General features: G+C 58.9%; 2 protein-coding genes across 4 annotated transcripts; both read left to right on the top strand.

The window, feature by feature from the left end:
• The first annotated feature begins 3,954 nt into the window (after window positions 1-3,954).
• On the top strand, window positions 3,955-7,966 carry GHDC (GH3 domain containing). 3 transcript variants are annotated; one of them, XM_075561834.1, is made up of 10 exons: window positions 3,955-4,030; window positions 4,249-4,322; window positions 4,466-4,758; window positions 4,971-5,089; window positions 5,204-5,705; window positions 6,068-6,260; window positions 6,363-6,434; window positions 6,519-6,652; window positions 6,940-7,025; window positions 7,202-7,965. In XM_075561834.1, the coding sequence occupies exons 3-10, from the start codon at window positions 4,479-4,481 to the stop codon at window positions 7,418-7,420; spliced, it is 1,605 nt and encodes a 534-aa protein (XP_075417949.1). In that variant the 5' UTR covers window positions 3,955-4,030; window positions 4,249-4,322; window positions 4,466-4,478; the 3' UTR covers window positions 7,421-7,965. The 3 variants fall into 3 exon arrangements, with proteins under 3 accessions (XP_075417949.1, XP_075417952.1, XP_075417951.1); XM_075561836.1 differs by lacking the exon at window positions 3,955-4,030 and adding an exon at window positions 4,037-4,155; XM_075561837.1 differs by lacking the exon at window positions 4,249-4,322 and having other exon boundaries at window positions 3,970-4,030; window positions 7,202-7,966.
• Window positions 7,967-9,820: 1,854 nt separating this feature from the next.
• HCRT (hypocretin neuropeptide precursor) lies at window positions 9,821-11,300 on the top strand. Its single transcript, XM_075559668.1, has 2 exons — window positions 9,821-9,841; window positions 10,842-11,300. The coding sequence occupies exons 1-2, from the start codon at window positions 9,821-9,823 to the stop codon at window positions 11,211-11,213; spliced, it is 393 nt and encodes a 130-aa protein (XP_075415783.1). The 3' UTR covers window positions 11,214-11,300.
• The last annotated feature ends 1,371 nt before the right edge of the window (window positions 11,301-12,671 follow it).

The following is a 12,671-nucleotide window of genomic DNA, read 5'->3' as shown; positions in this document are numbered from 1 at the left end:
CCAGTGACACTGGTGACAGATTTTTATTCCTTCCGTGCACGTGCTTCCTGTCGTGCTCTGGAGAGTAGAAGTCTTTGTCTCCCGGCTTCCTGACTCCACACCCTTCCCACTGGAAAGGTCCCTGAGCCAACCACGGTGGGGGTGTGGGACATCACATAGTTCCTGCCCTCCGGAGGCTGCCAGGCAAGGCAAGGGGAGTCACACAGCCAGTGATGGGGCACGTCAGCCCGTGCCCCACCAAAGGTCAGGAGAGAGGCCAAAGGGGTGCTAAAGGAAGGTCCCCAAACTGAACGCATTCATTCCTTCCACGTGGGCAGTTCGCAGACGCGTACAACAGACAGCAGTCAATCTTGGAAGGTTCATCATCTCTGAAACACTGTGCCGCAAACCATCACCTGCTTCCTTCCTGCCCAGCCCTACGCACATCACCGTTGTCCCTGTGGGTCCCCGGCTTGTTTCATCCACAGTCAGTGGAACCGTGTGACCCTCTGGCCCTTATGACTGGTTTCCTTCACGCTGCGTTTTGGGTCCCGGTGCTTCTGTTGGGTAGCATGTCTCGGCTCTCCATTCCTCTGCCCAATCAGGCAGCCTTCTACCATGCGCATGGAGCGCGCTCCATGTATCCCAGGGTTTCCCATCTGCTCAAAGGATTCCGTCACTGCCAGCGCCGACGAGGGCGGCAAACAAGCTGCGAAGCAACCCGATCTGCTGTTGGCAGTATTTTGATCTGAGAGCAAAACAAACAGTGATCCCCTGCCCCCACCCCCCAAAGATGGCAGTCACCTGAGCTGCCCTCAGCGAGTCACAGTCTCCCGCAGCAGGCCCCGGGGACACATGCTGGGCAGGATGGACAGTGGCAGGACTAGAGAACAGGGTGGGCCTCGCTGGGGCCCAGGTGCTTCCTGCTCAGATCGCGATGCCACAGGAGGGTTGGCTGCACCCGTTTACCACTGGGCTGAGTCCCCCCTGAACCACGGGGGCAGATTTGAAGCCCAGGACGGTCCATTCCTCCCTTTGGACATTGGGTCGTTTCTAGGCTTTGGGCTCGGAGGCACGGGTCACGCGGCTGTGAAGGTTGGGATCCGGTCTTTGCAGAGCCACGGCCTGCTTTCTCCCCAGCAGACAGACGTGGAGGAAGAGAACCCGCTGGGTCAGTCCGCTGTGTCTGAGCTGTTTCTCCAAGGTCGGCGCCACTTTCCCTTCTTCTCAGCGAGGCAGACGGGTTCCAGTTTCTTCCCGAGCTCACCAACACTCGTGGTCACCTGGCTTTTGTTCTAGCCGTCAGACAGGTTGCAAACGAGCAGAGCAGCAGAAAAGAGGCAGGCCCTCAGCAAGACGGACTGACAGGAGGGGTGCCACGGGAGGCTCAGACCTCACACCTGTCCGTGGTGCATATCTGTGAATTGACTAGAAGCCATCCATTAGCCACTTTAAATGGATGAACCGTATGATGAATTACATCGCAGTAAGCCTGGTTTTCAAGAGTAAGCGGAATACTATTCTAAAAGGCTCTATTTCCCGGTGTGGTGAGTAGTACGTAGGGGCCTTAAAAGCTTTCCAGTGGCCATCCAAATGCAGCGGTTGGTCTCGATGGCCTGGAGCACGAGGATCAGAGAACTGGACTCCAGACTCAGAGCCTCATGCGCCAGTGCTTGCTCTGCTGGGAGTCCAGAAGAGCTAGATGGTGCCCAGCTGCCAGGACTGACCGTTCCAACCTGGAGCACAATCAGAGGGTCCTGCACGAGAGGGGGAGCATGTGGACCAGCACTTCACATGCCCAAAGCAGCCAGACAGAGCAGGCCCATGGTGGCTGGGGGAGCCATAAGACAGTGGCACTCCAGTGTTCCTTTATAAATACATATCTTTATGAGACCAGAGGGATAATAACTCGGAAATAGAGGTGAGACGCCCCGGGCCAATGAGTCGAAACTATGGGGGTGAGACAACTAGAGCCGAAATGATGAGAGGGTTCACCCCCAGTGCAGACGGGGCCCAATGCCACTGAACAAACCCAGCTCACTGCCACCAAGTCCACATCGCCACATAGGAAGTAGCCATGGAGCACAGGACCACATGCACGTGGTCACCAAAGAGGAAATCAGACAAAAGCAAACAAATGTCTTCATGACCCCAGCTCTGCCTTTCAAATCCAGCTGGACCGGAGCATGGACACTGGTACAGAGAAGAACTCTTGACACACGGAATCCAGGACAGATAACCCCTCAGCAACAGTAATGGGAGTAGTGATGCCATGAGGGGGAGGGGGAGAAGCAGGGACTCAATCGCAATGATCGACGTATATAATCCCCCCAAGGGGGATGAATAACGGAAACACGGACAAAGGGGGACGGTGGATGGTAAGATATGTAAATAATAATAATTTATAAATTATCAAGGGTTCATGTGGGAAGGAGGGAAAATTGAGGAGCTGCTACCAAGGGCTCAAGTAGAAAGAAAATGTTTTGAAAGGGATGATGGCAACATATGCACAAATGCTTGACACGATGGATGGATGGTGCTAAGAGCTATAAGAGCCCCCAAATGAAGTGAGTTATTTAAAAAAATAGATACATTAAAAAAGGAGAGGTCCAAAAAATAAAAACAAACAAATGTTTAAGCAGATGTAAAGTTCTAGAAAGAAGAAGCAAAACAAGGTGATTTCACCTCCTAGGACGTGTTCCCCGGAGCACGTGTATGGGCATCTGAAATGAAATCCAACTGAATTGTTTACATGTTTAAGCAAATGCAAAGGCCCAGAAAGCAGTAACAAACAAAAAGCGCAAGTGAGGTGGGCGCCCAGGGGCACCAGAGCCTCCCCTGTGAGGAGAAGGGAGTGCCCTTACCAGACCTAGAAGGGGAGCAGCGGCTGAAGGGATGGGTTTGGGGGTTTGGGGTGGAGCTGGGGAGCCCCGGTAACATCATGGGTACACGGAGGGCTGCGAGCTACCAGGTCAGCCATTCCAAGCAATCAGCCACCACGCGGAGAAAGATGAGGTGCTCGGCTCCAGTCAAGGGTTCGGCTTCTGAATCTACAGTGGCCCGTATCCCGTGTCCTATATGGTCGCCATGACTCAGTGGCAATGAGTTAGGACCTCAAGCAAGGAGCCCTGATGACACCAGAAGGGCAGTGGCTGGTTGGAAGGGGAAGGCCATGGACACAGAGGTGGCATCTGCTTCCCATAAGATGACAATATATGCACAGCTGTGTTTGACAAAATGGATGTGTGTATGGATTGTGATGAGAGCTGTAAGAGTCCCCAGTAAAATGATTCTTGAAAAAAAAAAAAAAAAAGAACACGGCCTTGGAATGCCCTCAGGGTCACTGTGCATTAAGATGATTGGGCAGCAGCAGGTCTGGGTTTCCGTCCAATGCCCATGTGGAGGGCTGGCCCCCACTTAGGGCAGGCTGATCACCAGCCTCGGACTTCATTTCTAACAAGCTCCCAGGTGAGCTACATTGGAGCAGGTGGTCCTGCGAGATTTACCTGGGAGGTCGAAAGGGGGATGGGCTTTAGATAGGTGAGGGATTTTCCATCTCTGGCCACTGCTTTCTCTGAGAAGGTTTGGGGAAGGCTCGGATTGGCAGCTGGGGGGGGAGGTCCTGAATGCATCTGCTCCTCCCTGCCTCAAGCACAGCCCCCCAGCCTCTTCCACTCAGTGCCTGCACACCTGTGTCAACCCTGGGCTCAGAGGTAACGACCCATTCACACTTCTTCCTGCCGTCATTGTCAAGTTTCAGGTGCCTTCTGTACCTGCTCGTTAAAGCTGCTGCGTGAAGGGGCCTCTTCTGGACACCATTTCTCCTCCTCCTCCTCGCTCTGTACAAGTTTGGGGGGGTGCATGTTGCCCTGGCCCTAACTTCCCCACTGGCCAGCCCAGGGCAGCACTTCCTCCCATAAGCAGCTTGTCCCTTTAAGAGCCACTCCCCCAACCCCCAGTCCCTCCCCTCAGGCACCGGATTTCCGTGGAGCCCAGTCCTTTAAAGCCAACTCTCTGCCTTTCTGGCTGGATGTGTCCTGAGGCCCAAGAGGTGCAGGGGCCCTGGGGGCGGGAAATGGGCAGCAGGGGACTGTGACAAGTGGTGGCAGGGCTCCGGAGGAACCCAGAGCTGGGGAAGCGTGGGTCCTCAGAGAAAGCAGAGCCCCCTGGTAGTGGGTAAGAGAGGCAGCTTGCCAACGGCCGGGTGCCAGGGTCTGTGGCAAGCCTTCTTTGTACCTGGTCTCCCAGCCCCCTGTGTCCATTTCACAGATAAGAGCACAGAGTCCCAACACTTAACTGAACATCCCTGACAAACCAGTGGCAGAGCCAGGGTCTAAGTTCAGGTCAGTGGGATGTTCTTGCCTCCCTCAACTGTTCCCCAGACGTCATTAGCCCTTAATTTTCCTGGGCGCAGAAGTGTAGGGAAGAAATTAATCACTCCCTGGTGCTCCCAACCCCCTGTACTCAGCCCCCTTCCTCCTCCCAGGGGCTGTTGGGAGATGCTGCTGTGGCCATTGCTGATGCTCCTCGTGCTGCCGCCGCTGCTGTTGCTGCTGCTGTTGCTGCTGCCGCCACCACCGCCATCCCAGGCTGCCAGGCTGTCCTGGCTTGCCAGCCTCCAGCACCGTGTGGCATGGGGGGCTCTGGGCTGGGCAGCTGCTTGGCAGCGGCGGAGACTGGAGCAGAGCACAAGATACATGGGCCAGAGCCAGCAGCGGGCCCTGAGCAGGTGCCTGCAGAGTGCCCAGTGGTCCAGCTGCCCACCCAGGGGAAGTACAGGTGTGTCTCATGTTGGGAAAGGAGACCCTGAAAGAGGGTGAGCCCCCAGGACAGTCAGCCCAGAGCGTGCACATGCGTGCATGCAGGGGCCTGACCCTGAGCCCTAACCCAGGCCCAGGAGTAACCCTTGTATTCAAAATGAATTTGCCTGCCCTGGGCCCTCTGGCCTGAGAGTCTTCCCCAAAGGAATTTCGGTGTCTTTGGGGTGACAGATGTGAGCACCTTCCGGAAGCGTTTCCCTCTGACCCAGGCCAGTTGGACCCAGGAGGAGGATAGAGGGCAGCTTCAGGCACTGACCTCAAACCAGGGCCAGGGAGAAGCCTTTCTGCAGGTAAACTGGAAAGGCGTGGCCAACCATGCCCATCAGGTTGGCAAAGAAACCCTGAAGTGGGGCACCCCCAGGGGTCCAGCTCATGGCTGACACCCTCTTTCTGTCTCCCTCCAGGCCACCTTGCTGGGTCTGACAGCCCTTAAAAAGGCTCACCCTGAGGTGCTGGCTCCAGGCAGCACTGCCCGTGTGACCCCTACGTCCCCCTGGCCCAGCCCCCTCCCGTGGCCCCTGCGCGCTCTGGACCAGGCTGCCCTCCCAGGGGCCAAGGGCCCTGGGGCCCTGCTGCTAGAAGCACTGAGGCGCCCCGGACTGAGGGCACTGGAGGCTGGGACTGCGGTGGAACTGCTGGACGTCTTCGTGGGCCTGGAGGCCAATGGGGAAGAGTGGGCTAAGGCAGTGGGTGCAGGGACCCCAGAAGCGCCTCTCCCCAGGCGGGCAGCAGAGCTGCAGCAGGCCCTGGAAGGAGGGCCCCGAGGACTGGCCCTCCGGCTCTGGCCAAAGCTGCAGGTGGTGGTCACTCTGGACTCAGGCGGCCAGGCCGAGGCGGTGGCTGCCTTGGAGGCCTTATGGTGCCAAGGGCTTACCTTCTTCTCGCCTGGCTACGCTGCCTCTGGAGGTCAGCAGGGTTGAGGGGGTGGAGAGGGGGAGGGGCAGAGGTCACGCAGTTACAGGGAGGTGCCAGGGATGGAACTCTGCCCCACTGTGCCTTTACATCCTCCCCAAGACCCTGTATGCTTGGGGGAAGCAGCTCCATTGTGTGCATGGAGGAAACAGCTCAGAGAGGTTGAGACTTGCCTAAACTCACACAGCACAGGATCCACCCGCAGAGTTGCTACCTCCAGAGCTGGGCAGGATGGAGTTGGGGAGAAGTTGGATCAAATACTATGAGGATTGGGGTCTGGGGTCCAGGGCAAGGGATTTGGCCTTGCCAGGGTGCAACTGCCCCACAGATGCCGAGGTAGCTGTTTGCTCCCCTAGGCGTGGTGGGCCTGAACCTGTGGCCAGAGCAGCCTCCTGCACTCTACCTCCTCCCCCCGGGGGGCCCCTTCACTGAGCTGCTCCCAGTCCAGGAGGGGGTCCGGGGGGAGACCGACACCACCGTCCTGCTGGCTGAGGCTCAGAGGGGCTCAGAGTATGAGCTGGTGCTGACTGACCCCACCAGCCTTACCAGGTGACCACCTGACCACTGCAGGCCCTCCCGGACCCTGGGAGGGTCAGGACCATGAGCTAAAGGGTCCTTGGGCCTGATGCCGGCCCCCTACTATTCTCTCAGGTGCTGCCTGGGCGATGTGATCCAGGTGGTTGGTGCCCACAACCAGTGTCCCGTTGTCAGGTTTGTCTACAGGTAGGTGTGTCTGCAGCCCTGGGAGGCCCAGGGTCCATCCTTTGGGTCAGCTCCACCTCACCCACCTCCCCGCCTTCTCCCCAGGCTGGGTCAGACCCTGAATGTGCGTGGGGAAAACATGGCCGAGGCTGTGTTCTCCGAGGCCCTGCGCAGGTCAGTGGGGCAGTGGCCGGGGGCCAAGCTGCTGGACCATGTCTGTGTGGAGAGCAGCATTCTGGGTAAGCTGCTCCCCTGGGCTCCGGCCTCCCAGCCTGCTGAGAGATCTCGGGGAAGGAAAGTAGGCTCAGTCTCCCTCGCTGCTGCGACCCAAAGCCCCTCCTCATGTCTGTCCTATTGTTCCTGCTAGGTCCTACCTAGGATTAGACTTCAGGTTCTCCCCACCTAGCAACTCCATTTTGTCCCTGCGAACCTCAGACGGAGGGGGGGAGGGTGATGCAGGACACTGGCCCGGGAAGTGCCCATTCCCAAGAAGTGTGTATGGGGGTGGGGCGGGGTCTGTCCCCAGATTCTTCACAGGGCTCTGCGCCCCACTATGAGGTGTTTGTGGAGCTGAGGGGGGTGAGGAATCTGTCGGAGGAACATCGAGACAAGGTATGCGACCGACCAGAGATCAGGTCGGTCTGGCTGCATGTCCCCTTCGAGGTGCTGTGGCAAGGGGAGGGGGGAGATGGGGAGAGACAGAGGAGAGGACCCTGGGAAAAGGATGAGCCACACGCATGCGCACGCACACACGCCCACCGGGCCTCACTCCAGCCTTCTCCTTCCAGCTGGACCACTGTCTTCAGCGCGCCTCTCCTAGCTACAAGTCACTGCGGTTCCGGGGCAGTGTGGGTCCCGCCAGAGTCCACCTGGTGGGACGGGGGACCTTCAGAGCACTCCGGGAGGCCCTCGCTGCTGCCCCCTACTCCCCCTTCCCTCCTGAGATGCCCCGGGTCCTTAGACACAGAGACCTGGCCCAGGTCCTGCAGAGGAGAGTCGTGTCTTGAGCCAGGCCTGCCCATCATCCTGGCCCCCCTCCATGGCCACCTCACTCTTTCCTCTGGGGTCTCTCTGGATGGGACGGTGGAGGGGGCTCTCGGTGAGGCTCTCTGAGTCCCCTGACAATGTCCTGCGGAGCTGCTGGCCCTGAGGGGAGCCGCGCCCACCCAGTCAATCCTGAGGTGTAGACTTCAGGGGTAGGGCACAGATGCCAGCCAGCCCCGGGCCCCAGCCTCCTGAAGGACATTTTGAGAGAGTTCCCCGACTACATTCTCTGGCCACAGTGGCTGGCTTGGCTAGTGCACTGGGCAGACCGGGAGGTGCGGGGGAACTGATGTCGCCAGGAGCTGCCCCTGTCAGGTCAGTGGGCAGCTGGTGACTCAAGAGCTGGTGACTCAAGAGCTGGTGTCTCCCACCCGGTTGAGCAGAAGCCCGCCCCCGTCACCCACTGCAGTAACCTACTTCTTCTCCCTCTTCACTGCCCACCCTCCTCTCACCATGTGTCCTGGACTCACCTCCCAATAAAGCACCAGCACCAATTCTGGACTCGGCTCAGCTTCTGCAGAAAAGACATGCTGTCCCACTGGCTTTGCTGCCACCCCAGTCCGGGCTCTCCCGCTAGCCCCTCGGGCTTGGGCACTCTCTGCACTGGGCTGTACTAGGTCCCAGAGTGGACCCCCAGGAGCTCCCAGGACCCTCCCATAGCCTTGACCAGCCCAGACGACAGTCACCCACTTCCTGGCCTCACACCCACAGATCACCCCATCGTGGGAAAGGCCCGGACTTCAAATCATGAAATATCTCCATAGAGACCATGTGGGTTACCTGCCCATTGACCCGAGGGGACACTGGGCCTCCGCAAGGCGGGGCAGCTCCCTCCATCCCTGATTGGCTGCCAAGCCCTGACTCGACCTGCCACTCATTTCTTGGGCCCATATTCTCACAGCCCGCCCTCACCCACCCTGCCCATGACCTCAGCCTACTCAAACCTCCCCCACCGCTCCATGCGCCCAGAGGATCAAGACTGGGTCTGCCGGGCCCCTGGGAGGTTCTGACTGGGCCCTCAGTTCCCTGCCTGGTCTCCTCTCCTTGCTTCCCTTCAGAACCTGAACTCTGGGGCCATACCCTCCAGCCATGGGCTGAGCACTGTCACAGCTCAGCCAGGTGCTCCTGGGGAATGCCTGCCCCTCCCAGCTGGGCTGCAGCCCCAGACTCATGGTAATGCACTGTCGGATCCTGTACCATCCTCGGGATCAGCCGCTGATGGGTCTGCCGGGAACCACAGGCTCTCCATTGGCTGATTTTCTTTCTAGTCTGTCTAAGTTTGGAATCTCCGGTGAAACCCACTTAGCATCCCAGCCATACACCTGCCTCCAGGCGCAGACACGGGGCAGCTGCACAAGGGAGGTGTGCGGGCCAGGGGTCAACCCTGGCTTCCTGCAAGGGCAGTGGGACTCTTCCCCACTGGACCTGATGAAAAACCCCACTTCATGCAAGGCCTTTGAGGACCCCCCTACTTAGGGCATGAGTGGTAGCTCTACTTCTCTGTACATATCTGCCCATGTCCTCCCTTGGACTGTCACTCTGCCCAGGTGGCCTTCCACCTGGACTTGTGAACTAAACCCTTGAAAGCTGGAGCCAGGTCTTACTCACGCCGTCATTACTGTGCCTGGTGCCACAGTGATGCAGGCCCTTCAATAAGAGGAGCCTCACGATGGCCCCTGCCCTGCTGATCCTGGGGTGGGACAGATAGCCCAGGTGAAGGTCCGGAGCAGAGAGGGCATGGCCGGTTAGCCTTTCTCTCCCACCACAGCCCAGGCTGGGGTTTCCAGAGCATCTGTCACAGGGGCTGGTGAAAGGGGCAGATGGAAGAGAATGGGCCTGGGGGAGGGAGGAGAGACAGCTTAGAGCAGACCCCAGGGGCAGTGACAAGGAGCAACGGAGCCACCTGCAGTCCGGCCACCCTCCTCCCTTCCTGCCCTCCCTTGTACAGTCTGGGGCTTCTTCTGCCCCTCATTAGCGGCTGCCCCCCTACCCATTGTTCCAGGCCAGCGCCCCAGCCAAGGCTGCTTTTGTGCTCCCGGATTCCTGTGTGCAAGGTGGCCTCGTTAGTGCCTGGAGACTGCCCATCTCCAGGGAGCAAGCCGACAGACATGGGGCCCTGGGACCCAACTGCGGTCATTCCTTGGGCCCAGCCTGGAGACGGCCCGCCCTGTGAGAGGCTAATCTTAGCCTGGCCTTTGTCTGGCCCTAGAGTGGACGCAAGCGCCCCTCTCTCCCCCACCATCTCAGAACACTATAAACTCCAGACCCAGTTTGCAGGTCAGCCAACGGCCTCAAGATTCCTGGCTATTTGGACCACTGCTGACACCACCTGTCCCTGCCACCCCACTTGAACTTCGGACACCATGAGCCCTCTCTCCGCAAAGGTAAAGACCCAGGGACCCCAGGGTGACTCAGAGGGGCACTCGCTCGGTGCTGGGAGACAGGGTTGAGATGTCTCTACTCTAGACCTTTCCCCTTGTGCACAGTGCGGCTTTTAGCCAGAACCGGCCTCGGCTCACATTAGGTCCAGCCCTGTTCTCCAAAGAACTCATGATTATGCCAGCATGAGCCCTGACCCCACCCCTTTCATCCCATCCCTCCAACAGACCCCTGTCCTTGGAATCCTTTAATACAAGGTCACAGAGCGGCGCGGCGCATCTTAGCAAGGGTGGGAAACTGGTAAAGGCAGAATCTTGTTTCTGCCCCCAGGGAGCCAGCTCAGGAGACACAAGCTTGGAGCCCTGCCATCCTGGCCCGGCTGTCCACCTGGTTACTGCTCTCTGGGGAACCGGTGGCTATTTCTAAACCATGATCAAAACAAAACAAAACAAAAATCCCACTGCCGTCATCTGACTCATAATGACCCTGTATAGGGTATCGGTTTCGAGGCTTTAAAACCTGTCTGGAAGCAAACAGCCTCATCTTATCTTTCTCCAGCCCCTCCACCTGCCCGATGAGTTTGAACCTTCCACTCTGTGGTTAGCAGCGCAACACTAAACCACTGCACCACCAAGGAGCACACTAAGACAGGCTGTGGGGAACTAAATAGGACATCTGTTTTCCTTAAACTTTCAAACACCCCCATTCCAAAGTGGAAATGGCAATGGGCTAGGGGTACAATGGATTAAAGGTACCCCGAGAAGGGAGCCAGGGAGTCCTTCCACCCAGGAGGTCTCAAAGGGCTTCGCGGAAGAGGTGTCCTGCTGGGCCTGGGAGGAGCCCCGTCTCCAAAGATCCCATCAGACAGAGTGGAGCCCGAGCTAGGGCGCAGAGGCTCAGAGGAGCGCCGGCCAGCAGGGGGCGCTGGACCAGCAGGGCCTGGGCTCGGGGCCTGGTGGTGGCACCGTGGGCCGGCCTCTCGCTCCCCGTCTCCCGCCTCCCTAGGTGTCGTGGGCCGCCGTGACGCTGCTGCTGCTGCTGCTGCTGCTGCCGCTGCCGCCTGCGCTGCTCTCGCCCGGCGTGGCCGCGCAGCCCCTGCCCGACTGCTGCCGCCAGAAGACCTGCTCCTGCCGCCTGTACGAGCTGCTGCACGGCGCGGGCAACCACGCCGCCGGCATCCTGACGCTGGGCAAGCGGCGGCCGGGGCCCCCGGGTCTCCAGGGCCGGCTGCAGCGCCTCCTGCAGGCCAGTGGCAACCACGCCGCCGGCATCCTGACCATGGGCCGCCGCGCAGGCGCAGAGCCCGCGCCGCCCCCCTGCCCCGGGAGCTCTTGTCGCGCCGCGGTCGCCGGGCCCGGGGGTCCGTCCGGCCTGTAAGCCTGGCCTCAGCCCTGTCTCGGCCCTGCCCGCTCCCCTCCGTTTGCCAGGGTGCCAGCCCCCAGGAAAAGAAAATAAAGACGAGTCTCTGTTCCAATGGCTGATTCTTGCGTGTCGCCTCCGGGGGTCGTGAGAGGGCCCCGAGCGGTGTCGGGCGAGCTTGCCCGGGTGGCCGCTGGAGCCAATGCCCTCTGCGCCTTGAAATGGGAGCTTTGGGGGGCAAGAAAGTGTGCCAGGCCCTGCGACGCAGCGACAAGGTGGCTGCGCCCTTGGAGTGAAAGATGCAGAACCGACCTGGCCCATCTATGACCCGCCCCCGCCCCGCCCCAAAATCCCCGAACTGACTGCAATCCAGTCAAAGCTGACCCGCAGTGACCCTCCCCGCTGTGGTTTTCTGAGGCTGTAACTGTTTGCAGGAGCAGAAAGTCCCGCGCAGCTGCTGGTACTTTCGAACTGCCAATCATGCAGTCTAACTCAGAACCACTGCTGCACCAGGCTTCAATCTACGAAATCCCCCCATTGCACCCCCCTTTTTTTTTTTTTTGCTCCGAGGTCGGGAGGGCAAGGAAGGCTGCACTGAGAGGCAGAAGCCGGGCTGGAAAGGTTGGGCATCCAGCCTGCAGAAAGGGCCAGGATGTGGGGTTCCACATGAATAGCCGCTGGTGGGGTGGGGGAGGAGCGAGACCGCCAAACCATCGGTCTTACACTGTGTTCCGTAGATAACTGGGAGCCGTGGGAAGTTCATACCCAGAGGCAGGGCACTCTGTCCCTGCATCTCTAGCCTAAGACGTCTAAAAGTGGAGCCTCGAAGGGCTCAAGACCATGGGGGCACCAAGGTCAGGTGGCACTAAAAGTCACAAAGACAGTTTGGCATCTACTTTGGTGAGGAGCCACTGGGGTCTTAAGGCTTGTGAGTAGCCCTGTCGGGTGCAACTATTGGTGTCTTCCCACCCGGAACAAACAAGGCTGAAGAAAGCCGAAGGCGCATGGAAACAGTCAGTCCAAAGGGTCTGAGGAATAGGAAACCCCTGCCTCCATGACCCTGAGGCCAGGGGTCACAACAGGAGGTTCTACAGTGTGCGGGAGTAAATGGGGGCCACATTCAAAATCATTGGGGAAAAAAAGATGGGTGATCTGAAATAGGTGGGAACCCTCGAGACTGTAGTCCTTGGACACCCCTCAAGCCTAGAACAAAACTCGCGTGTCAAAGTCCAGCCTATGCAAGACAGGCCTTTACAGTGACAGTCCACCTGGTTACTGCTCTGTGGAGAACCGGTGGCTCTTTCTAAACCATGACCAGTAGCCCGCCATAGGAGATCCAAAGGGCAGCATGGTCCAGGATGAAGGTAGAGAGGGACGGGAATGAAGGAGGGATGGAAAGGCGACGGGAGGAAATGGAAAGAGGGCTCTGACATTACATTGTGGGGCTTGCAATGAATGTCACCCATCAAATGTGTG

This window comes from Tenrec ecaudatus, chromosome 10 (genome assembly GCF_050624435.1).
Source record: "Tenrec ecaudatus isolate mTenEca1 chromosome 10, mTenEca1.hap1, whole genome shotgun sequence".
Classification (NCBI taxonomy): Eukaryota; Metazoa; Chordata; class Mammalia; order Afrosoricida; family Tenrecidae; genus Tenrec; species Tenrec ecaudatus.
The sequence above is the reverse complement of the archived record's forward strand: the minus strand, read 5'-3'. Positions and strand labels throughout refer to the sequence as shown.

What these genes read in the sequence shown, in the direction of transcription:
- HCRT (XM_075559668.1), top strand. Translation starts at nt 9,821, where the DNA reads ATGAGCCCTCTCTCCGCAAAG. An exon ending in TGAGCCCTCTCTCCGCAAAG is followed by an intron (nt 9,842 to 10,841) that starts GTAAAGACCCAG and finishes CCGCCTCCCTAG; the next exon opens with GTGTCGTGGGCCGCCGTGAC.
- GHDC (XM_075561837.1), top strand. Translation starts at nt 4,479, where the DNA reads ATGCTGCTGTGGCCATTGCTGATGCTCCTCGTGCTGCCGCCGCTGCTG. An exon ending in TGTGGAGAGCAGCATTCTGG is followed by an intron (nt 6,653 to 6,939) that starts GTAAGCTGCTCC and finishes GTCTGTCCCCAG; the next exon opens with ATTCTTCACAGGGCTCTGCG. An exon ending in CGGAGGAACATCGAGACAAG is followed by an intron (nt 7,026 to 7,201) that starts GTATGCGACCGA and finishes TTCTCCTTCCAG; the next exon opens with CTGGACCACTGTCTTCAGCG.